Source organism: Diabrotica virgifera, chromosome 8 (assembly GCF_917563875.1).
Source record: "Diabrotica virgifera virgifera chromosome 8, PGI_DIABVI_V3a".
NCBI lineage: Eukaryota > Metazoa > Arthropoda > Insecta > Coleoptera > Chrysomelidae > Diabrotica > Diabrotica virgifera.
Window position 1 is genome coordinate 127,802,470 of NC_065450.1, and position 27,220 is coordinate 127,829,689.

The following is a 27,220-nucleotide window of genomic DNA, read 5'->3' on the forward strand; positions in this document are numbered from 1 at the left end:
GATAGTTTTCGAGTTATAGGCGAATCAAGTTATAGGCGATCTGAAAAATGCGAATACATATACGCATTTTAGAGGCTTAAAAACTGATATTAAAATTATTATTTTTGAAGTTGTCAAGAGCTTAAATTGAAGTTTAAACATTCATATTCAAGATTCTGAATAGTAATCGGGTATAACTTCAATTTAGACCGTTGTTCTTTAATTGTTAATTATGCGCGTCCATTAGATTTTATGGCGTATACTATTTCAAAAATCTCTTATTTAACCCTGAAAAACATTTTTTTTTTAGATTTTGTAGGCCATTCTAAACACAAAATATTTCTTTCAATTTTTCTGAGAAGTTCATAAGAAATTTCTGAAATGGTATACGGCATAAAAATCGGATAAACGCGCATAATTAACAATTAAAAAACAACGCTCTAAATTAAAGTTCGACCCGATTTCTCTTCAGAATGTTGAAAATGAATGTTTAGAATTCAATTTAAGCACACGATAACCTCAAAAATTATAACTTACATATGAGTTTTCAAGCCTCGAAAATGCGCATTTTTGCTGTTTTCAGAATTTAAATCGCTTAGAACTCGAAAACTATTAACTTTTTTAGAAAATGATAAGAAACCTTTTTTGTTTAGAATTACACAAAATAAACAAAAAAATGTTTTTCAGAACAAAGCAAAATAAGAATTTTTTGAAATAGTATACGGCATAAACATGTGATGGATGCGCATAATTAACAATTAAAAAACAACGGTCTAAATTGAAGTTAGACCTGATTACTGTTCAGAATATTCAAAATAATATTTAAACTTTAATTTAAGCTCTTGAGAACCTCAAAGATAATAATTTAAATATAAATTATACATATATAAGTTTTAAGACTCCACAATACGTATTTTCGCATTTTTCAGATCTTAAATCGCCTATAACTCGAAAACTATCAACTTTTGAGAAAAATGACACTGTAACTTTCTTATTTAGAGTCACCCAAAAACCTAAAACAATATTTTTTGGAGCACAAAAGGTGATATTTTGAATTTGTTTAAAAAATTGTTTAAACAATTTCTGCCCAAAAATTAAGAGATTTTCCTAAATATAATTATGCAAAAATTAATAAAAATTATATGATTTTTCTTGAAATATGCGTTTGATGAACTGATCCTTTTTCTTAATTTCCACGCCAATGGTCGGCATTTGCATCAAAGAATCTCAAAAGCCGACACTTGGCAAACTGACTTTGGAAAAAGAATACGTAATACCCTGAGAACGTACGATCGACAAAATACACAATATTTAACATCGTGAGAACGAAAGAGAATCACTGAATATTCAATTCCGCGCGATACACGATACAATTCCTGAAACGGATTTTGCATACAGGGTAAACCGATAATACCAGGGACGTACTTACGGTCTTAACACAAAAAAAATTAAGGGGTGATATATCAATGACCTTCGCACCGTTACACTCTTTTCTACAAAGAACAGCAATACTTAGCGTACGCTGGTGATGTGATTCTCACTGCAAGAAATGGAAAAGAACTGGCAAGTATAGCAAAAAGACTGATTCGGGAAACTTTAAAATGGGGCTGAAAGTTAATATTAGTAAATCCAAATAGATGGAAATCTCGACCAAAAAAGGAATAAACACCAGAAGCTCCTTTAAATTAGAGGTGGAGGATGGATCAGATCAGATGAAGCTATTTCTTTGTGGCATCTTATTTAATTTACTATTCTAATTGGGAAATAAGCCACAATTTAAGTAGAAATTTAATCTTATTGACGTATTGTCGAAACGTCAGTAAAACTAATTTTCAACTTAAGTTGTTCCTAGTGTTGAAAAATTCTCGAGAATGAAAAATCGGACAATATTCTCGAGAATATTCCCGAGAATATTCTCGATATGGAAAATTTTCTGAGAATGAACCCTATGACGCGCTTAGGGATATTGTTAAAGATGAAATAGGGTATTAAGAATCATGAAATTATATGAGACGAAACAACAGTGTTCTTTATATATTCGCGGTGTGCAAGTACTTGGAAGGGAAACGAGAAACGACCGTGCGCGAGTCGCGGAGAAATATTGCAACTATCTTAAATAATTCATATTGTCAATGGACCGTGATAGTGTGACGTCAAAACGTCAAAATTTTTCCAAACACGTTGTGTCTAGGTATAGGCTAACGTGTACGCAAATAAAAAAGTTAGGTAGAATTAAACGTCATAACAAATATTTTTCTATCAAACAAACACTAAACATATCAAAATAGCTTGTATCAAATATACAGTCACTGCCCACGGTGAATAGTCACTAGATTGATGAAGTTTAACTTTTTAATTTGCGTACATTTTAGCGTGTACCTAGACACAACGTGTTTGGAAAACTTTTTTTGACGTTTTGACGTCACGACTATCACGGTTCATTGAAATTGTCAAATTGACGTATATTTCATACCTTCTGTTATTGAAGCAGAAAAATTATATATTGCTCCACAATATTGATATGATATGCAATTATTATATAAAGGTAAATTTAATTAATTGTATTTGGCTTGCAGTACTGCATTTTAATAACTAATTTTATTTACTAACAATTGTTTACGTTTGCATAACATAACCTGCATCTTATTTTTTCTTATTATTTTTTTGGACTATGGCCTTGACAATTATCCAGCAACCAGGACTAATATGTAATTGGCCAATATAATTAAAAGTGCGAATAAAAGTACGGAGCGTAGAAATAGAGGTCGCTTTGCCGAACTTGCACGGTCCCAATAAAAAAATACAAAAACAAGAGAAAACACAAAAATATTAAATTTTTTTCTTAACTGCAAATAATGGATGTGGTGATCTAATCTGAAAAAGATTAACCTCAGATTCAGAATCTGTTTCTATCATTAGCTCATCCTGGTCATCTACATTCTGCATTTCAATGTACTGATGAGAAGTTGTGCGATTTTGATTTTCACGAGGCGCCAGCTCAGTCATGGCTTGGTCAACGTCTAACAATTTTAAATTGTGAGCAATAAAAGTTTTCTTACCAGCCTGTTCAGCAGTAAGCCGGTTTCTTTTAGAGAAGTGGATAAAACCATAAGTACTGAAACTTCTTTTAGTTGCTGCACTGGATGAAGGCATATTTAATTTATATCAACTGCTGTTTTGGTTAAGTTTGTTCCGAAACATGTACCTGTTCATCATATGATTTGATTGGGTCTAGTTTTTCAATTGATTTTACAACGTATGGTTTTTAAAAAAAATCCTCTTTAGATCAATAAAGTGCCAAATCTGCCATTATTTAAGCCGAGTCATCACCATATTTTAAAGTTGCTAAAATTATCTATAAACTCAGTTATCTCAACTTGTTCATCTCTGCTTAAATGAACACCATTCTAAATATTTGCACGTTAATAGGGTTAATATAGCACCAAAACAATAAATTCTGACACTGTAAACACCCTTGCTAGTGGTTCATGGGATTCCCCAGCTCTGGCTACTTCGACTTTTGGGGATTTTATCTAAAATCGCGTGATTCCCCGGCCGGCCAAAGCGAAAAGGCATTTCATGAGTGGATCGGCAAGTAGGTGTTTTGCCTTCAAGAACAATAATGTTTGGGATGCAAAAAATATACTAGGTGAATTGGCAAAAACAATATACATACATCTTTTTTAAATTATAATAATTTGACCCATATCTAGTTTTTATTTTTATTTCGGTTTTTGTAAATATAGAAAATTCTCGCCGAGAATTTTCTAGCCAGGAATATTCTCGAGAATATTCTCGTTCTTACTCATAATAGTAGGTGAGGAAAGTATGCTAAATTTGCAGTTATTCGAGCGTTATGGGGATCGATTGGGTTGTGAAGAGTAGGTATTAAAACCAAAAAAAGTTAAGTAAGGTTTTCCATAAAGTGGGTGACTTTCCATTGTTTAATTTAATTTTCCATTTTCAACAATCGTTTTTTCCGATTATAGCGCTATCTATCCATAATTCGAAAAAATGTCTCGAATAAAAGTTGCTTACTTTTACGCAAAAAATCCAAATCTGCAATAAAAATGGCTCCTATTTAAGATTTTAAAATAACTCCCATCCCACCTCCATGAGGAGGGTCGTGTTCGGTGTGCCATTCGATAGAGTTCTCAAAAATATTGAATACGTGTATTTCGCAGTTTTTCGATCTGATGTTCATTTCGCGAAATATCGCGGGGTTCGTAAGTAAAATTTTAAATTTACCTCCACCCCTCTCCGTGGGGGTCGTCTTTAGTATCATTTGATAGATTTTTGAAAAATATTGAAAACGTATTTTTTAGTTTTTCCATCTGACGTTCATTTCGCGAAATATTCGCTTTTATTTTGTAAAATTTTGTGACTCGCCCATTTCCTTACGCCCCGCTAAAATCGTCAGATTTTTTTAATATACACTCTTTTGCATGTACTTAACTTACCTTATCTTAATCTGACGATTACGAGTATTTCTAAGCATAGGTTTTTTTTTTCGGACCCCCTTAACGAATCCCCTATATTAAGAGCCAACATATGGTAGAGGTACATTTACAGGGTACAAGGTTTCTCCCCTTGTGATAATCTGACGCGCTCGAGTAACTGCAAAAATCCTCGCTTGGGCTCCTCTACCATAAGTAGAAATTAATTTAAATAAAACAAAAGTGATGTCATATCAAAATATAGGGCAGCAATGAGGGTATTTGGCTCCGAATTCCATCCTACTACATCAATTTACTTGATATTTTCACAGTAAGTAGGGAATAGCTCATGAAACAAAGTCTACCCTTTGCCGATGTGCGCTTTTATCTTGGGGGGTGGTTCCCACCCCTTCTCGGAAGTGAAAAATGTTTTGGTTAAAATAGTCACGGAAGAGACTAGAGAACCTAATTTTAGGCAAAAACTGTTCTATAATTATTTTTTGAAAACTCGATACTTTTTGAGTTATTCGTGGTTGAAAATTGGCCATTTTCATTGAAAAATGACACCTTTTCGGACGGATTTTTGTGAATACCTTAAAAATCTATGCATCTAACAAAAAGACTATATAAAATATTTATGTAGGTTGTAAAAAAACAAGGAGATTCGTTTCTTCATAAATCTTCTAGTTAAAATAGAAAGAGGGATATGGTAGGTAAGAAGAGATTGTTTTTTGCTGCATGCTCAGATCTGTGTATTCAACTTGAAATAACAGAGAAACGGTCGATTTTAGGTGTATAATGATGCTTACAACTTTTATACTTCTTGAAAAGGCCTTTAAAATGATAGCAATACTAAATGTCGATTACATTCAAACTAAGCGAGATATTCTGCAAAAAAGTTGATGACTAATGTATTTTAAGAAGAAATGAGAATATTTAACCCTTCATCCATCAGAATTTAAATACATCGTTTTCCTTCTACAATACTTTTTATTATAGTGTTATTTATATGTTCAAAAAGTTGGACTGGTTTAAAATGAATGGTTTTTGAAAAAAAAAAATAAGATCGAATTATAGAGCGCATTTTTAAATTTTCTTAAAAATCTTCCTTTGTCTCCACGTAACTCGAAAATGATAAGAGATACAAAAAAGATATACCACACAAAAATGTAGGGTTTTTTCAGAAAAAATTTTCTTTTTATTTTTCATTACTGTATCTCTTATCATTTTCAAGTTACATGGAGTAAAAGGAAGATTTTTAAGAAAATTTAAAAATGCTTTCAATAATTTGATCTTTTTTTTTTCAAATACCATTCATTTTAAACCCGTCCAAATTTCTGAACATAGAAATAACACTACAGTAAAAGGTATTGTAGAAGGCAAACGATCTATTTACATTTTGGTGGATGGAGGTTAAAATTACTTCTCATTTTTTCTTAAAACAAATTAGTTATCAATTTTGTTTGCAGCATCTCGCTTAGTTTTAATGTAATGGACCTTTAATACAGCTCACTTTAAAGGTTTTTTCAAGCACTACAAAAGGTATTGGTAGCATTATACACCTAAAATCGACCGTTTCTATGTTATTTCAAGTTGAATGCACCAATTTGAGACTGAACCAAAAAACAAACTATTTTCACCTACCATATCTCTTTTTGTATTATAACTAGAAGAATTATGGAGGCAAGGGTCGCTTTGTTTTTTTTATAACTTACAAAAATGTAAAATATAGTTTTTTTAGTTAGATGCGTAGTTTTTCAAAAGGTATTGTTTCAATGAAAATGGCCAATGTTCAACCACGAATAACTCAAAAAGTATTGAGTTTTTAAAAATAAATTTATAGAACAGTTTTTGCTTAGAATTAGGTTCTCTAGCGAATTTCGTGATAATTTTAACCAAAAAAATTTCCACCCCTCAGAAGGGGCGGGAGGGTGGTAACCACCCCCAAGATAAAATCACACATCGGCATAGGGTAGACTTTGAATTAGGAGTGAAGTAGAGGCTAGGCCCAAAATTTCATTAAAATCTATGCAGTAGGATAGAATTCGGAGGTAATATCCTATTATTGCTCCCAATGACTGGCGTAATATAACAATCGACTTAAATGGAAGGAGATCGAAAGTGTCGAAGAGTATATATTCCTAGGTCAGACGATCCAACTAGTCAAACAAAAATCAAACGGTAGAGATAACTAGAAGAATCAGAATGACTTAGCACCAGTACTGGAAGAGACCAATTCTTAGCACCAGAATGACCGGGCAGCAGTAGGAAGACCCAGTATTGTGTTGAAAAACAAAAAGATAGCAATAAATCTAAAGAAAAGGGTATTCAGCAGTTATAATCGACCACTGTGACACTTACAGAGTTATCAGTCAATAGATTAAGAACAACACAGAAGTCTTTCGAACGAGCTATGTTAGGAGTATCTCTGAAAGAACATAAATACGAAATGAGGATGTGCGAACCAGGACGAAGGTGGAAGATGTAAGTAGAAGAATGGCGCAAATGAAATGGAACTCAGTAGGACACAGCAAAACAACGAAAGACGGACGAGTAACTTTGTACATTGGAGACCACGTGATCGTAGTCGTAGTAGAGGAAAACCACAAAAACGATGGCTAGACGACATCGAAGCAAACATGGGGAGAAACTGGCACAAAATAGAGAAGAGTGGAGAACTCATGGATGCCTTTGTCCAGGAGTGGATGCAAACAGGCTGAAGAAGAATAAGAAGATAATAGTTATTTACTATATAAGTTACTAAGTAGGGGTGTTGGGGTGTTTTATAGAGGTAGTACCTTTTATGAGAACGGCCACATCGAGCGTAATATACGGGAGATGGTTCGAAGTAAGTGGTCCTCATAAGACATCCAACTGTCACTTATGGCTCCACGTGCCACACCCTGGGCAACTGCATTGGTCTGTAGGCTAAACTAAGTGAGGGTAACCACCGAGCGATTGCCGGTATAAGCAATCTCCACTTACTAGCCAACAGCTTCGGGTGGATGAGCTAGTAAGTGTTAGGGCACTCTTTTGTCCTGAGACTGAGAAATCGGTCTCGAAGGCGGATGAACCCTACAGAATGGTCAACGGCATAAGGATGCAGAAGGCAACGGGGAACCACTGCATTAAGGACTCATAGAGTACCCCTAGTAGTAATCATCATGGTGGACATCCAAAGGAGAAGTACTGATCATGGACATCGGATACCAAGATCCGGCAGAGGAAGACAAATAGATAAGTACAAGGCTTCCTCGGTCGTAAACCTGCGAAACCCTTGTAATAAGAAAAAGACAACCATAAAAATTGCTACGTGGAATGTGAGGAGCTTATTCTCTTTGGGAAAATTAGATAACGCCGTGTTGGAAATGGATCGTTTGGGTATAGACATATTAGGCATAAGCGATATACAATGGCCAGGAAATGGCAAATGCCCCACAACTAATCACGGTATGTTTTATTATGCCGGAAGTGACACCACAACCCATCGATACGGAATTGGAGTCATCATCTCAAAAAAATGGAAAGATGCTGTAGCAAATTTTACTCCATTCTCAGAGCGCGTGATGTTAATACAACTGAAAGAAAAGAAGAACATAATAAACATCATACAAGTGTACGCTCCTACAGCAGACAAAGACGAAGAGGAAATAGAACAATTATATAATAACTTAGAAGAGGTGATGAGAACAACAAAGAGACAACACATTAACATAGTAATGGGCGATCTGAACGCCAAGGTAGGTCAGGGTAAAGTTGGAGAAAATGTCGGTGAATACGGCTTAGGTAATAGAAATGAAAGGGGTGATCGTTTAGTTCAGTTTTGTCAAAGCGAAGATTTAATAATAACTAATACATTCTTTAAATTACCCCCAAGGAGACTGTATACGTGGACGTCACCTCAACACACACAAGAAAAAGTAATCAGAAACCAAATAGATTACATAATGGTGACAAAAAGATACCGTAATGCCGTGAAATCTACTAAAACTTACCCTGGAACTGATATCGGTTCGGATCATAATCCAGTAGTATCTGTGTTAGAAGCTAGACCAAAGAAAATGAGAAAAACCATCATCCCAACGTTAGACTTAAGTCAGCTTAAAAGTGAACACCGACGACAAACAGTGCGCGAAGAAATCAACACCGACCTCAGTGTAGCAGAAAACCAAATCCGCAGAACAGACAACATAGATGAAAAACTGAAGTATATAAACACTATAATAAGAACTACGGGAAAGAAACACCTAACCAAATCTCCAAAGAAACATAAGGTGTGGATGACACCAGACATACTAGAACTAATGGATGAAAGACGCAAATTGAAGAATAATTCAGAAAAATACAGAGAGGTTGATAAGAACATAAAGCAAATAATAAAGAAGGCCAAAGAATCATGGATTAAAGAACAATGTGTAGAAATGGAAGACTATGAAAGAAAGTATGACACATTCAATATACATAAAAAAGTAAAAGAACTTACAGGAACCCAAAGAAGACATCAAATAAGTTTGCTTAAGGACAAAGACGGAAATATTATTGTAGACTTAACAGAAAAAATTAATAGATGGAGTGAATACATAAGAGAATTGTTTGAGGACAACAGAAATAACATTGACAAGGTAAATGGTGAAACGGGACCTGAAATCCTAAAATGTGAAGTAGAAATGGCACTTAGAAATTCCAAAACTGGAAAGGCAAATGGACCCGATGAGGTTCCTACTGAATTACTAAAGTTCTTGAATGATGAATCAATAGGTATAATATTGCACTTATTTAACACAGTATACAATACTGGTATTATACCTCAAGAGTGGCTGTTGTCTACATTCGTTACACTACCAAAGAAATCCAATGCAAAAGAATGTTCAGAACATCGAACAATATCTTTAATGAGCCATCTACTAAAGATATTTCTAAAAATATCCACAACCGAATTTATCAAAAGTTGGAGTCAGATATTAGTAATACACAGATGGAGTTCAGAAAAGGACTAGGTACTCGAGAAGCTCTCTTCGGTTTGAATGTTCTTACACAAAGATGCCTAGACGTTAATCAAGAAGTACATGCATGTTTTATCGATTTTGAAAAAGCGTTTGACAGAGTACGCCACGATAGGCTAAGAGACATTCTTGAAAGAAAAGACATAGATAATAAAGATCTGCGAATAATTCTCAACTTATATTGGAATCAGAAAGCTAACATCAAAATAGAAAACGAGATATCAAAAGCAATAGAAATACGTAGAGGAGTAAGACAGGGATGCATTTTGTCACCACTGCTATTTAATGTATACAGTGAGCACGTAAAGGTTGGAATAAATTCATTTTCTCGAGAATGGACGACTTTGCAAAAAAATCCCGAAACAGGTCAAATTTTGTTTTTAAATTACTACTTTTTGGCATATATATCATATTAGTGACATCACCCATCTTGGCGTGATGACGTCATCAATGATTTTTTTAAATGAGAATAGGGGTCGTGTGATAGCTCATTTTAAAGGTAATTTAATTATCTATTCAGTAATTTAATTATTTATACAGGGCGTCTAAAAATTTTTTTAATTAAATTTATTGACAAAAAGAAGAATGTATTTTATTTATTTCATTCAAAATACATTTTACTGCTCTCAGAAAACAGAAAAAAATGTTTATTTGAAAAATTATCATTGCTTTTCGCATAAATTAAATTTCAAACTGTCAAGAGGCAAGTGGATGGCTGCTTTAATATTGACTTTAAGCAAAAAACAATATTTATTTATCAAATAAACATTTTTCCTGTTTTCTAATAGCAGTAAAATGTATTTTGAATTAAATAAATTACACACATTCTTCTTTTATGTCAATAAATTAAATTCAAAAAACATTTTTTTGGACACACTGTATAAATAATTATGTTATTGTTTATATTACTGAATAGAGAATTGAATTACCTTTCAAATGACCTATCACTCGACCCCTATTCTCTTTTAAAAAAATCATCGATGATGTCATCACGCCCAAACGGGTGACGTCACTAGTATAATATATATGCCAAAAAGTCGTAATTTAAAAATAAAAATTGACCTGTTTTGGTATTTTTTTTCCAAATTCGTCCATTCTCGAGAAAATGAATTTATTCCAACCTTTACGTGCTCACTGTATAGTGAAAGCATCTGTCAGGAAGCTCTTTTGCAAGCAAATGAAGGAATCTTAATTAATGGAGAGGTTGTAAATAATATTCGATACGCAGACGACACTGTACTAGTTGCAAGAACAGTAGAAGAATTACAACGATTACTTACAAACATAAATATTGCTTGCAACAATTATGGCATAAACATTAATATCAAAAAAACCAAGTATATGGTCTTCAGTAAAATCATGACACAACCAGCACATATTAGTATAAACGGCATTCAAATTGAAAAAGTATCAAGTTATAAATACTTGGGAACTTTAATAAACGAAACTGGAGACCAAAACAATGAAATAAAAAGACGTATCGAAATTGCCAGGGCCACCTTCATAAAGATGAGAAAATTCTTCTGCAACAGAGATATAAGCATCATAAAAAATATTGAAAGTTTCGAGATGTGGTGCTACCGTCCAATGCTGAAGATAAGTTGGGTTGAAAGAATCACAAATCTTGAAATAATACGAAGGATAGGAAGAGACCCAGAAATTTTATTAACGATAAAACGAAGAAAACTCGAGTATTTGGGTCACCTGATGAGAGGTCATAAATACGCATTACTTCAAAATATAATGCAAGGAAAAATAGAAGGAAAACGGAATCCAGGCCGTAGAAGAATGTCGTGGATGCGGAATTTGAGAGAGTGGTTTGGCTGCACCACTAATGAACTTTTTAGGTCAGCTGTAAACAAAGTAAGGGTAGCCTTGATGATTTCCAATCTCCGATAGGAGTGGCACAAGAAGAAGAAGATATAAGTTGCAAAAATAACAGATCATGGCGCAATACATGAAAGTTAGGCGCTAAAATCTGCATTAACTCTCCAGAAAAACCAGGAGTTTCCACAATTTTGCCGTAAAAAATAAAAATAAGTAGAATATCAAGAGATAATCACGAAAGTAGGAGACTTTGCCTTCAAATACCAAAAAAATGTGTCAAAGTTTAGCAAAATCTGAGCGAAATGAAACGTGATGCTGGCTGGATAGCGCGAAACAAACTGATTGTTATAAATGTGTTAACTGTACATTAAATAATTGTAATTTTCCTTCAATTAGCCCCTTAATGCACAATTTTTTTAAAAAGACCGGCCAAAAAATCAATTTATTTTTAATATAAAAAGCAATCCTAGTGCGCAGGTTAGCCCAACTAGTACTTGCATTTATCCGAATACTGAAATAATTGTCACGACAATGTCACTGGACGGACGATTACAATTTTTGTTAGAATAATTGGAAGGACGATGCGATGAACGATCATGTTTTTGTTGGAAAGTAGTTTGTTTACTGCACAGGAGCGTGCTATACATATATATTGAAAAATGAGCGAATCATAATATGAATATGCAAATTTATCAGAAAGCGGCAAGTAAGAGATAAGTCGTAAGTGATAATAGTCCAGGGCTCATCTGTTTTGAGATGGACGTTGAGAGGTGACTTAAATTTTTTTGCAGAAATTGCTTGAAAATAAATCAAATAATAATATTTGAGTTATCCTCCCTCTCAAAAAGGTCCGGAACATTGTTTAAATAATCAAAATGTCAAAAATTGAAGGAAAAATTCGATTTTTTTCTTGGTTTTTTGATTATAACTTTAAAAGTATTCATTTCCGAGAAAAGTTGTAATGACATAAAAGTTGCGTAATTAAATTTTCTACAATATAGAATTGGTTACAAATTTAAAAAATAGTCACCCTAGTTGCAAAACAGCAATAATTGCGAAAAAACCATACAAAAACAAGTATTCGCATTTTACGTCTTTCAACCATTTCTGCTACACTTAGGACCTTCATATTTCACCCAGAAAAATATTATGATACAGTAAAACAATACTGTAAATTTCATTAAGATCGGTTCAATAGATTTTGCAAAATAAATTTTGCAATCCAGCATTCGCAAAAAAAATTAATTTTTTCAAAATGTTACAGGACTGAAAATAAAGCAGATAGCAAGTTGAAATTTTTTTGCTTATAGAAGTTACGCAACTTTTATGTTAGTACAACTTTTCTCGGAAATGAATACTTTTAAAGTTATAATCAAAAAACTAAGAAAAAAATCAAATTTTTCCTTAATTTTTTGACATTTTGATTATTTAAACAATGTTCCGGACCTTTTTGAGAGGGAGGATAACTCAAATATTATTATTTGATTTATTTTCAAGCAATTTCTGCAAAAAAATTTGAGTCACCTCTCAACGTCCAAATGTACTAATATTTTTACAGATGCGCCCTGGTCTATAAGTAAAAAAAGGGATTATATTTTACAATTGAATAAGTGTTATAGCTTACAATCTCATGTAAATGATAAATATCAACAAAACTATTTTTTTTTGCTTTCACATTATTTTCAATTCCCGATTGCATTCGAGTATGAAAAATTATAGTAACATAAAGTACAACGCCGCTCGAATTATCTCGAGTGTGCACAGTTTGGCCAGTTTAGCGCACTCGAGTTAACTCGAGTGTGCACGTTAAGGGGTAATAAAAAATAGGAGTGATCAACTGTGATAATAATTTATAAATTTTTGACGTCTGCGAGCGGGATTGAAATAGATTTTACCCAATGGGATACAATATGACGTATCAGCAACTGACGAGAGATGGCAAATTATGACATTTAATGTCAGTTATGAAAAAAAATTATGTTGAACATTTGAAAAACATTTTACGATATAAATACACTTGCGATCATAAAAAGCGGGTCACTCGATGACTTATTCAAGTTAGATGTCTCGAATTTTCTAAACCTTTTGTCCGATTTGAGTGATTTTTTTAGTATGTTATAGCCTTATTCTTTAACAATATCACTATAATAATATTGTTGCTAGACAGGTAAATTGTCATTGTATACCGGGTGTAACAATCATACAGTGTTTATTCCTCAAAGTTCGGAACACCCTGTGGAATGTTTTAGCATGGATAAAATATTGAAATTAAACTCGATTGTAGCCTTAGGCTTTCTTAACATTTTCATTTTTGATTTATTTGTTTATGTTGGACAATAAAAAAGTTAGGCACGTTAATAACTAGCCACAACATGTTCTTCATCAATACAGTTTCTAAATAAGTGCGACAAACTTTAAGGGGTAATTTTGCATGAAAAAATAATGACAGTTTGCTTAATAAACATATGTCTGCAAATACTTTGTTTCCGAGATACGGGATGTTGAAGTTTTTCTTACAAGCTGATGATTTATTTATTGCTCTAAAACCCGTAGAGATATGCAAATAAAATTTGGTACGTTTTAAGGGGCAGTTATTGTGAATTTTTTACGTACAATTAATAATTATATATTCATATACCATTGGCGTGCATACGGGTATAAACATTTTAGATACCTCCCGTATGGACGCCAACGGTGAATATGAAATTCTTAATTGTATGTCAAAAATGCGCCATAACTACCTCTTAACACCTACCACATTTCATTTGCATATCGCAAGCGGTTTTAGAGCAATAAATAAATCGTCAGTTTGTAAGAAAAAGTTCAATATCCCGTATCTCGAAACCGAATAATTGGCGGCCATACGTTTATAAAGCAAACGATCATTATTTTTTCATGCAGAATTACTTAAAGTTTGACGCGCTTATTTAGAAACACCCTGTATTGATGAAGAACATGGTTAGTTGTTAAAGTGCCCAACTTTTTTAATATCCAACATAAACCAATAAAGCAAAAAAGAAAATGTTAAGAAAGAAAGCCTAATAGTCTAAGAGCTGGGAGCGGATTTTGTGCGTGATAAGTAATATGGAAAAACTATACGGGGATATGTTGAATTAGTTGTGTACATGACTTTCACCAACGGCCGGAAACCAGAGTTGGGGCCGAGGGTAGTTATAAGGGGTCAAAGTCGCGGTTTTTATTATTTTTTTTATGACGCTCATGATCGAGATAATTCACCAAAATTTGGGAATAAGTAGGTCATGATGTACCTAAGTAAAATCTCTAGGGGCTCAACGCTGCGTGGCCGACAAAGGGGTGGGGGTAGGGGTGAATATAAAAAAATATAAAGGGTTTTTTGCGAAGTTCGTGATTGAAACAGTGCACCAAAATTTGGGTATAAGTAGATCATGACATAAATAATTAAAATCCCCAGAACCGGAAACCAGAGTGGGGAAGGAAGGTAGTTATAAGGGGTCAAAATTCCGTTTTTTATTATTTTTTTTGTGACGCTCGTGATCAAGATAGCTCGCCAAAATTTGGGAATAAGTAGGTCATGACGTAACTAAGTAAAATCTCCAGGAGTGGAACGCTGCGTGGCCGACAAAGGGGTGGGGCAGGGGTGAATTTAAAAAAATGTAAGGGGTTTTTTGCGACGTTCGTGATTGAGATAGTGCACCAAAATTTGGGAATAAGTAGACCATGACATAACTCAGTAATATCCCCAGAGGCGGAAACCAGAGTGGCGGACGAGGGTAGTTATAAGGGGTAAAATTCGCGGTTTTTATTATTTTTTTTTGTGGCGCTCATGATGGAGGTAGTGCACCAAAATTTGAGAGTAAGTAGGTTATGACGTAACTAAGTAAAATCTTCAGGGGCGGAACGCTGCTTGGGGTACAAAGGGGTGGTAGGCAGGGGTGAGTATAAAAATATATGGGGGTTTTTTTGCCGTCCGTGATCGAGATAGTGCACCAAAATTTGGGAATAAGTAGATCATGACATTGCTAAGTAAAATCTGCAGAGACAGAACGCTGCGTGGGGGACAAATGTTGTGCCGGGTCACAAAAAAAATAATACACACTGCGACATTGATCCCTTAAAACTACCCTGATCCCCAACTCTGGTTTCCGGCTCTGAAGATTTTACTTAGCTAAGTCATGGTCTACTTATTCCCAAATTTTGGTGCACTATCTCAATCTAGCACGTCGCAGAAAACCCCTTATATTTTTTATATTCACACCCACCCCCAACCCTTTATCGGCCACGCAGCGTTCCACCCCTGGAGATTGTACTTAGTTAACTCATGACCTACTTATTCCCAAATTTTGGTGCACTATCTCGATCATGAGCGTCACAAAAAAAATAATAAAAACGGCGATTTTGACCCCTTATAACTATCCTCATGCCCAACTCTGGTTTCCGGCTCTGAGGATTTTACTTAGTTATGTCATGGTCTACTTATTCCCAAATTTTGGTGCACTCTCTCAATCACGAACGTCGCAAAAAAAAACCCTTATATTTTTTGTATTCACCCCTGCCCCACCCCTTTGTCGGCCACGCAGCGTGCCACCCCTGGAGATTTTACTTAGTTACGTCATGACCTACTTATTCCCAAATGTTGGTGCACTCTCTCGATCATGAGCGTCACAAAAAAAAATAATAAAAACGTCGACTTTGACCCCTTATAACTACCCTCATCCCCAACTCTGGTTTCCGGCTCTGGGGATTTTACTTAGTAATGTCATGATCTACTTATTCCCAAATCTTGGTCCACTATCTCAATCACGAACGTCGCAGAAAACCCTTTATATTTTTTATATTCACCCCTACCCCCACCCCTTTGTCGGCCACGCAGCGTTCCGCCCCTAAATATTTTACTTAGTTACGTCATGACCTACTTATTCCCAAATTTTGGTGCACTATCTCGATCATGAGCGTCATAAAAAAATAATAAAATCCGCGACTTTGACCCCTTATAACTACCCTCGGCCCCAACTTTGGTTTCCGGTCGTTGGTGAAAGTCATGTACACAACTAATTCAACATATCCCCGTATAGTTTTTCCATATTACTTATCACGCACAAAATCCGCTTCTATCTCTCCGACTATAAGGCTACAATCGAGTTTTACTTTCAATATTTTATCTATGCTAAAACATTCCATAGGGTGTTCCGAGCTTTGAGGAAAAAACAGACTATGAGTGTTAAACCTGATATACAATGACAATTTACCTGTCTAGCAACAATATTATAGCGATATTGTTACAGAATAAGGCTATAACATATTAAAAAAATCACTCAAATCGGAAAACAGGCTTAGAAAATTCGAGACATCTAACTTGAATAAATCATCGAGTGACCCGCTTTTTATGATCGCAAGTGTATGTATCTATTTTAAAAATATTCAATAAAGACGGGAATTACAGAGTAGTCAAAACAGCTGGTTTAGATTATTTCTATAGTATAAAAAGTTTGTAATAACCAAACATTGTTAAATTTACCCATTTAATCATTTAAAACTTACAAAATTTAAATAATCACATACATAAAACTCGTTATAAACGATGATTCATGTAAACAACATTTCAAAAGAAATCGGTCAATATGTAGGAACCGTGGCAACACTGTAATTTAGGCCCCAAATGTGGTGATGTAAAATTTCCGGGAATTTATTCTCGAGGGAATATTCCCAGGGAATAATCCCGAATAATTTTATTCGATTTTATACAGTGAGCACGTAAAGGTTGGAATAAATTCATTTTTTCGCGAATGGGCGATTTTGGAAATAAATCCCGAAACAGGTCGATTTTTATTTTTAAATTATGACTTTTTGGCATATATATGATACTAGTGACGTCATCCATTTGAGCGTGATGACGTCATCGAATATTTTTTTAAATGAGAATAGGGGACGTGTGCTAGCTTATTTGAACATTCAGTTATCTATTCAGTAATATAAACATTAACATAATTGTCCTAGTTGGGTCAGAGAGAGCAGCATATGTGCCTCCTGATGAGAGACAGGAGATAAGTTTCGAAACCGGTGGAGGTGCTTGCTGCACTCTCTGATTGGACTGGAATAATGATGCGGCTGTAGTTTCGTGTTGCAACGAAATTGAAAATGGTTATTCATTTTTGATTAACATAATTATATTTATGCAGGCTGTCCCAAAAAATGTTTTAATTAAATTCGGACAAAATCAAGAAAGTGTGTTATTTATTTAACTCAAAATACATTTTACTGCTGTCAGAAAACAGAAAAAAATGTTTATTTGACAAATAAACATTGCTTTTCGCTTAAATTAAATGTTCAAACTGCCAAGAGGCAGGTGGGTGGCAGCTTTAACATTGAATTTAAGCGAAAAACAATATTTATTTGTTAAAGGAACATTTTTTCCTGGTTTTTGACAGCAGTAAAATGGATTTAGAATAAAATAAATTACATTTATATTCTTTTTGTCCGAATTAATTTAATTAAAAAGAATTGGGGCACCCTGCATAAATATAATTATGTTAATGTTTATGTTACTGAATAGAGAACTGCATATCCTTTCAAATAAGCTAGCACACGTCCCCTATCTCTTTTAAAAAAAATTTCTATGACGTCATCACGCTCAAATGGATGACGTCACTAGTATGATATAATATATGCCAAAAAGTCATAATTTAATAATAAAAATCGACCTGTTTCGGGATTTCTTTCCAAAATCGCCCATTCACGAAAAAATTTATTCCAACGAATTTATTCCAACCTTGACGTTTGATGCAGTTGAAATGCAAAAAAAGTAGTTGGTATATTCCATTTCTAAGGCGGTGGTCTCCAATACATGCTGTACGTTAGGGTGGAACGAAAAAAATGTTTTTATAATTTCAAAGTGTAATAGTGATAGAAAATTACCTGTAGCCATTGTTAAGACACAAATAAAATATTTTTTAAAACAAAATATTTTTAGAGGTGCCGCAAAAGGGTTGAAGATTAGAATGTTTAGTTAAATTTTGCGAATTTTGTTGATTTTATTTTGGTAAAAAATAGCTATTGTAATGTCTTATTTCCTATTTTAAATGATAAATACACACTCTAAAACTACTCTTTAAAGATAATTTTAGTTTTAACTTGCAACAATCCAATATATAAGTAACTAAAATATCCAGTAACTAAAACTGACAAAGTTTGAACTAGAATTTCACATTTAAAGAAATATTTAGTAGTAAATATTTATTTCATTCCTTAATCTAATTTAACATTCTAACTAGCAGATGAAAGCCAAGACGTGAGGAAATGTGTATTGGTAGAGTTGACAAGATAGTTTCAAAAGTTCTGGCAACGAGGGAGGAAAGGAGGCAAAAACTAGTACAGCAGCATTTGAATTACAGACAATAATCAGTAGCTGATGGTAACACAGCTGTGAATATTACATGTGTTACATGCTGATGCAATTGCAAAAAGCCATCAAGTTCTGTAAGTATACTCGTAACTAAACAAATGCGAGTAGTACTGCCAACAGTAGCTTCTATCTGTGACAGGACTGGTGTCTCAGACAGAATGGCAGCAATCACCACTGCTGTACAAGATGTTGTCATTATTATGGAAGATAATAAAAGTAAGGTAATTGACAGGATGAAAATACGTCGAGCACGGTTGAAAAATCGTACAAAAGACAAAACAATTACTCAAGAAAAACGAGGGCATAAATTTTACAAAAAGACTATATCAAGAGCACATTTCAATAGTAGAGGAACCTGGATTAACCTTCCTAGGGCATATAACTCCTGCTTCCGTAACAGGTGAAGCTATAAAAGATAGCATAGTGGAGCATTTCCAAGGTGAAAATTCTTTGAACATTTCCAATATAACAGCTGTCGGATCTGATGGAACTGCCACTATCACTGGTGTTAACAATGCTGTAATTGCTTTAATAGAAAAAAACCTAAATAAGCCGCTGCAGTGGCTGATTTGTTTGTTCCATACCAATGAATTGACTTTGCGTCATTTGTGTTGTACATTGGATGGGAAAACTAAAAACCCTAATGAATTTGAAGAGGTTTTAAGCAAAGAACTTGAAATATGTAACCAACTTCCTGTGGTAAATTTCGCTCCCATACAAAACAACCTCCCTATTCTAGAGATTAAGGATGATCTAAGCACAGATCAGAAATATTTACTTAAAATGTGCAAAGCAATCTCCAGTGGTGTATGTCCTTCTGATCTTTCTTTAAAACCCTCTGGGAAATTAGCTCATTCACGATGGCTTACGTTGGCTAATCACATTCTTCGGTTATGTTGCAACAGAGAATCCTTCAGATAATCTGAAAACTTTAACTATGTATGTGATGAAGGTGTATGCCCCAGTCTTGTCTCATATCAAACTAAAACCATCTTGTGTAAATGGATCAAAACATCTATGGGGACTCATCAAATTTTCACGTTATCTTTGTGAGGACATTCTCCAAATAACTGACCCAGTAAGTCAAAGGAATGATTACTTCTCTCACCCAGAAAATATGCTTCTCTCATGTTATGTGACAAGAGAAAACACATAAGAGAGCTAGATATACGGCGACTTTTGAAGGCAAGATCGGAACTCATAAATGGTGTAAGGAACTTTGTTGTTCCGAAGCTTAACTTTAATGCCAATGACTACAATGATATACTTAACTGGACGGAAGAAGGAATTACTGAACCTCCTATGACAAAACGTATAACTGACGAGGACTTAAGTATATAAGTGAAGCAAGAGACCCTAGTTGTCAGGTGCAGTGTGTGGATTTTCACTGTTTTCCATGTCATACACAGGCAGTGGAAATAGTCATAAAGCTCGTGAAGTGTCATCTCTTAGTGTCTGTGGTCTAGAAGAAGAAATGGCTTTGCTACAGCAAATATTGCGTCCCAAAAGATTATGCTTAAGTTTGAGACAAAAAAACAATGTTTTGAGTATCAAGAGGAATATTGTAACTAAAGAAAACTTATAGCAATGTGTACGTATACCAATGATAGCAATGTTAACTGATATTATAAACAATATTTGACTAAGAAATGTTAGCTCTGGCACCAGGTTAAATATATAAAATATTTGAATATTTCTGTATTTTTTTGTTAAAAACTTATCTTTTCAATGCTCTTGCGGCACCTCAAGATCCTAGAAACCTAGAACAAAAATATTTTGTAGTTTTATTGTAGACATGAAAAGGCGACATTCAAGTGCTATTAGAAAGTTCTTTGAAAAAAAAAATTTTTTCCTATACTTTCGTTCCACCCTACTGTACGTAGCCTACGGCGTCTATTGAATACCACCGGCTAAGTCGGTGATCACTACACTTGAGTCCACTAGTCTTTACCCGTGCGTCATTGGTACCTGGCGAGATAAAACACATACTTTTTATCTAGCATCATTCTCTCCACGCATGAAACTAATGACAAACCAGCTACCGCCTGTTATTAAGTAAAAACACATGTTATGTTAATGAACGATCTAGATCAGTACATTGAAAAGAGATAGGTACAAAAAAAGACGATTGGTAATGTTTTCACATATTTTAAGTACAATTTCTTACGTTTTGCTTTGTTTACTTTTGTGGCTGTCAGTTTATTGAATTTTTTGCTGTTATTTTGTCGAATTTTTGCATTTTGAAGCTTTTTATAGTATACAATCAGTTGTTTTCACAACTAATTTTATATTGGAGTTTGAAATTTTATGGAAAGTTTATGTTATTTTACGATTAATTGTGACATCATACAAAGCTAACCTCATTGACACAGTTAAGGAATGCTTGTGTTTAATGTTCCGCCAAAGTGAATAAAATAACAAAAAGAAAATATATTATTGAATTTTTTTATGAATTGTTTATTTATTTATTAATCAATGATAATAAAAGAATTTATTAAGCTACTTCAAATGTAGCTGTAATTATGCACCAAAATTTTAAAGCAAAACTTAAATTTGACGTTCTATTTATTTGATAACGGCAACTGCAAACGGCTGTTACAGTTGTTACCATGACATACGTATTTACTGTGCACTATTAATTTGTATAATTATTAGCAACATAGCAACTGACATTTTGCCGGACAGCAATTATTTATTGGAGACCACAGAATAAGTCCTTTTACTCTTCTAACGTTAAAATTTGGGTTTCATTTACAAAATATTTTTTTACTAAACATGGCCTGAACTATAAATTTATGATTTATAAGTACGTTATTTTCAATATATTTTAGTACAAGATAAATCATTAAGCTCAAAATAATTATGCATTACTTACCTATAACTAATTATGTATATTGTATTGATATATTTTAGATGATCCTCAGAAGTGGATGATTTTGGCAAAGGATAAATTTGCTTATTATAACCAAAAGAAGGTAGGAGGAAAAAGGTGTTACCGATGCAGGCATTTCGGTCACACAGGTGATAAATGTCCAGATAAACCAGGTCCTCCACCTTGTATATTATGTGGAGAACCCGATCATCAAGAAACCCGATGTCCAAATCAAATGTGCCTTCAGGTATAGTTTGTTTCTATTTGGAATCTTTCAATTCTTACACCATTTATGAATATTACCTCTGGAACACAATCATCAAATACAGTATATTGTACACTACTCCAAGAAATTAACGCACCACCTTAAAAATGGGTCATTTTTGACGTCTCGAATTTCCCGTCGTCCGATTCAAGTGATTTTGAAGTTATACTTCTTTAGGCGCGATTGAGAGTAAAATTTCATAATACTGCGCGCATGCGCACACAGACAGTATGGCGTTTAGTTGCTAAATCTTTCTAGTTATGTATAAATATATCAGTGCAAGAAAAGGTGTGAAAAGAATATATTAGTGTTTTTAGTAAATATGTATATTTATTATAATTTTTGTGTCTTTGGATTTGTCTTCCTCAGGAGTAAGATGAGTATTATTAAAACATTTTATTGTATATTTATTCACCTTGTCTGTTTGTTACCGTGAATTGTCATTAGGTACGTCCGAACCGATACAAACGCAGTCCTCGTAGCGTATTTGGTATAGCATTCGGCCAGAGATCGAGAGTTCGAATCCAGTGCAATCCTATACTTTTTTTTATTTTTTTGAAAGCGGTAAGCACAAAATTAGTTTGGTGTTTAAAAAAAATTAAAACAAACTGTTTAAAGTATATTTATTTTTAAAAAATCATATTATAATAGAAGTATAACTTCTTACGTGCGTACAAAGTACACACACATTCTTTTTTTTTTATCTGGTATAGCCTTATTCTTTAATAATATCGTTGTAATAATATTGTTGCTAGACAGGTAAATTGTCATTGTATACCGGGTGTACCAATCAAACTGTGTTTTTTCTCAAGTTCACCACACCCTGTGGAATATTTAAGCATTTATAAAATACTGAAATTAAAACCCATCTATAGCCTCAGATTTTCTTAATATTCTGTTTTTTTTATTCAATCACTTATGTTGGATCATCAAAAAATTAGGTACTTTAACAACTAGCCATGTTTTCATCAATACAGGGTGTGCGACAAACTTTAAAGGGCAATTCTACATAAACAGAAATGACAGTTTGCTTTATAAGTTATGTCCGCAAATGCTAAAACCCGTTGAGATATGCAACTGAAATTTGGTGGGTTTTAAGAGGTAGTTATTGCGCATTCTGTGACATACAATTAAGAATTTTATATTCACCATTGGCATGCATACGGGTAATATTTCAATTGCATATCTCAACCGGTTTTAGAGCAATAAATAAATCGTCAGTTTGTAAGAAAAATTTCAGCATCCCGTATCTCGGAAACGAAACATTTGCGGACTTGTGTTTATTGTGTACTTTGTGTTTATAAAGCAAACTGTCATTATTTTTTCGTACAGAATAACCCCTTAAAGTTTGCCGCACTTTTTTAGAAACACCCTGTATTGATGAAGAACATGGCTAGTTGTTAAAGTACATAACTTTTTTATTATCCAACATAGGCGAATTAATCAAAAAACAGAATGTTAAAAAAACCTGAGGCTATAGTTGGGTTTTAATTTTAGTATTTTATAAATGCTAAAATATTGCACACAGTGTGGTGAACTGTGAGAAAAAAGACACAGTTTGAATGGTACACCCGGTATACAGTGACAATTTATCTATCAACAGTTTTATTGCAACGATATTGTTAAAGAATAAGGCTATCCGCTGTGAGCTCGTAGGTAGAGGGGATATTTAAAAGTTCGTGAGCGCCAGTAGTGACAAGTCGGTGAACTTCGGTTGGAAATTTGACATACATGTTAAAATGAATAATTTAAAACATCGAAATTAAAAACATTAATAGGAAAAATATTAGATGGCCAAAACTGTGGCATATATTTTTACCTTAAATATACTTACGTTTTAAATACTGAAATTTGTTTTTTTTTACATTTTATAATATAATTAATCTATTAATCTAGCGCCATCTACACGATAATTATGAAAGTATCGGAAGTAGGAAAGAAGGAAGCTAATATTCGCAGTCATAACGTCAAAATGATAATAGTCCAGAGAAATAAGGTTTTTGTCGGGACACTTGAGCAGCCAGGTTGCAAATGGATTTTTTGGGTACTATATACCTAATACATTATAAATACAAAAATGCCCGTCACAGTTCGGACGAGAAACTTAGTTATTAACAAATAAGGGTCAAAAATGGCAGTTTTTTCGTTTAAATCGCTACAGGTAAAAATAGAGTAATTAAATATCTTATTTATAATATTCTTCTTTTTGTAGATGAGCCAAGGTTTAAAATGGCAAATTTTGGTCCGATCATTTTTTGCTTCGGAAATTGCAAAATAAGACTAAAATTTCAAAAATAAAAAATGTGCTATAACTTTTGCGAAAATGGCCTTAAGACTTTCATATTGCACGAAAAGTTGAGTCAAACATTCCATATAATGCACAAAAAATTTAAGACGATTCGTTAATTAGTTTAAATTTTATTCAATTTGTTTATCGCAAAGAGCATTTTTTTCGCAGAAAATAATGTTATTGTTATAACATTATTTTCTGATTTCTAATAATGATAATGTTATTGTTCAGAAAATAATAATCACATAGCAATTCTGTGAAAACCACATGCAAGAATAATAGTTATATTTTTAAAGTATTGAAAAAAATCATTAAAAAGTCGTTTTTACCGCTCCGAAAAGAGTTTAGTAAAATAGTCATTTTTGGCTTATAAACAATTTGAATAACTTTGTTAATATTGACTATAGAGTAAATCTACTTTAGGATTTCAAAAGCTGGTATTTTTACACGAATTTTCAGAAAAAAAACTTTTTGCCTAGTTAGGCTCAAAGTTAGCCACTTTTATTATTTAATTCGCAGTTACTTCTATGTACATCAAATTCTCCTGTAAAAGTGTTAGTTACCATACTACTCCGAAACGGCTTGGCCGATTTTTATGAAATTTTACACGTATATCCTATAGGACGGTGAAGAGATTTTAATCTATTTTTTATACCCATAAGTTATAAGGGGGTTGCCCCCTGACATTTTTTAAATTTTTTTGGCCAAAATTATCTACCTTAATTTTATATGATGTAGAATTAAAAAATACATACAACCCTTAATTTTCACTCTTCTATCACCAACCCCTATTTGTTAATAGCCATCTATATATTTACATCTATAAAATTCTCCTGTCACAGTGTTAGTTCCCTTACTCCTCCGAGACCGCTTGACCGATTTTTATGAAATTATATATGTATATTCGGTAGGTCTTAGAATCGGTCGTAATCTATTTTTCATATCCCTGAGTGATAAGGGGAGTTCCCCCTAACATTTTGTAATGTTAGGTGGGGATCTGTGTACATAACGTACTCTATATGACTACGAGTACATACAAATTAAAAAAAATGATGATCAAAATCCATTAACAAACTCCGGCGATGTTAATCGCAGCATATGTTTGCAGAATCAGTTTCATTTTTTGAGTGCACGTCTTTTAGTAATTCCTGTCCACCGACCAAGAATTAATTCCGTTCGGACGCCATTTTTAAAGCTTTATTAACCACTCTGTTGAGGTTCAAAGTTTAAATAAACTTTTTTCTCTCTCTCTGATTCTGGCCTTTGTTTAGGACTAGAACTTTTAGCCACGTAATTGTATAACTTATCACTAACTCAGGTGTAATGTGTAGTGTGTGTGTTGAGTAAGTGTCTTGTTACTTTGCAAAGTCGACGTCATTGTCTTTGCAAAGAGACGCTAATTGTATCCGAACGAATTAAATAAACTTTTACACATAACCTATATATCTTCAACTTCAAAATGGCTCTTAGTTAGGTTGCTTAATTGTTATAAACAAAGTAGCCGTCAATTAAATAAAAAAAAGTTTCTAATTTTGACCGTAATTAACCTAGGCGAAAAGTTTTTCTTTGAAAATTCGTATAAAAATACCAGTTTTTCAAATCTCATTGTAGTTTTAGCCTACCGTCAATATTAACAAAGTTATTCAAATTGTTTATAAGCCAAAAATGACTCTATTTTAGTAAAATGTTTTGTGAGTGATAAAAATGATTTTTATCTTTTTTTATGATACTTTTTAATGATTTTTTTAAATGCGTTGAAAATATGATTATTCTTCTTTCATGTTGTTTTCACAGAATTGCTGTATCATTATTATTTTCTGAACAATAACATTGCGAAAAAAAGCTCTTTGGGATAAACAAATTGAATAAAATTTAAACTAATTGACGAATCGTCTTAAAAATTTTTGTGCATTGTATGGACTGTTTGACTCAACTTTTCATGCAATATGAAAGTCTTAAATTCATTTTCGCAAAAGTTATAGCAAATTTTTTATTTTCGAAATTTTAGTTTTATTTCGCAATATCCGAAGCAACAAATAATTGGGCCAAAATTCAAAAAACGCTATTTTAAACCTTGGCTCATCTACTAAAAGAAAAATATTATAAATAAGATATTTAATTACCCTATTTTTACCTGTAGCGATTTAAACGAAAAAACTCCCATTTTTGACCCTTATTTGTTAATAACTAAATTTCTCGTCCAAACTGTGACGGGTATTTTTGTATTTATAATGTATTAGGTATGTATATAGTACCCAAAACGCCATTTGCAACCTGGCTGCTCATGTGTCCATATTTTTGCCTTATTTCCCTGGTGTATAAGTAAAATCTTTAAAAAAATAATCATAATGAGTTATAAATTTTGTACTTACTGATAATAATCATCGATTACAATCTAATTGAATGGGTGATTGGAAAAAGAATAAGATTTCTGACAACCATATTTTTAGAAAATGAAAAAGAAAACTGTTTTGCAACGAAGCCGCTAGAAGGCGGCCGGTAATTTTATCGTTTTTGTGCTCGGCGGATATAAGACACAAATATTCATACAATGGCTATCTCATTTGGCCAAGTTAGATAGCCATTCTCTTAATATTTGTATCTTAGTGTAATTCGCCAAATTTTTGGAATGTTATCATTTTTCCAATCACCCATTCAATTATTTATTTGCGTTATTATTCGCAATACTTTTCTCATTAAATATCCAACCTAAGTTGCACTAGTACTTCGCTAGTTGGCGATAGCAGCGAAGCTCACAGCGAATAACATATTAAAATAATCACTTAAATCGGACAACAGGTTTAAATAAATTAATAAAATTTATTAGTTGATTACTAATATCTTGATTGTGTTTCAATGCAACTTTTATAATTTAAATTAAAACTGACGAATGTTCTTTTGTTATAGATATTTAAAGCGAGATTAATTTGTCATATTATTCGAAGACTGAATAGTTATTTGATAAATAAATATATAAAATGTTATTTGACGTTATTGAAACTTATACTAAATTTACAATCAAGATGCAGTAGAAATAAACAGACCAAGACGCGTTAAATGCTACTAGGAGCACTCCCGAATCATAATTTACAATGTATAAACTTTGGAAATCATAAAAATAAAATAAAATTTTTATTTTTATTCAGTTGCAATGCGAAGGCAAAACA

At 33.2% G+C, this 27,220-nt stretch overlaps 1 protein-coding gene across 1 annotated transcript in view; it reads left to right on the forward strand.

Annotated features, from left to right (window-relative positions):
- Positions 1 to 27,220, forward strand: part of LOC126890006 (uncharacterized) — an 89,919-nt gene that overhangs the window by 55,738 nt on the left and 6,961 nt on the right. Inside the window, exon 4 of the mRNA XM_050658807.1 lies at positions 21,540 to 21,745. Within this exon, the coding sequence (XP_050514764.1) occupies positions 21,540 to 21,745 (206 nt within the window). The remainder of the gene's footprint in view (positions 1 to 21,539; positions 21,746 to 27,220) is intronic.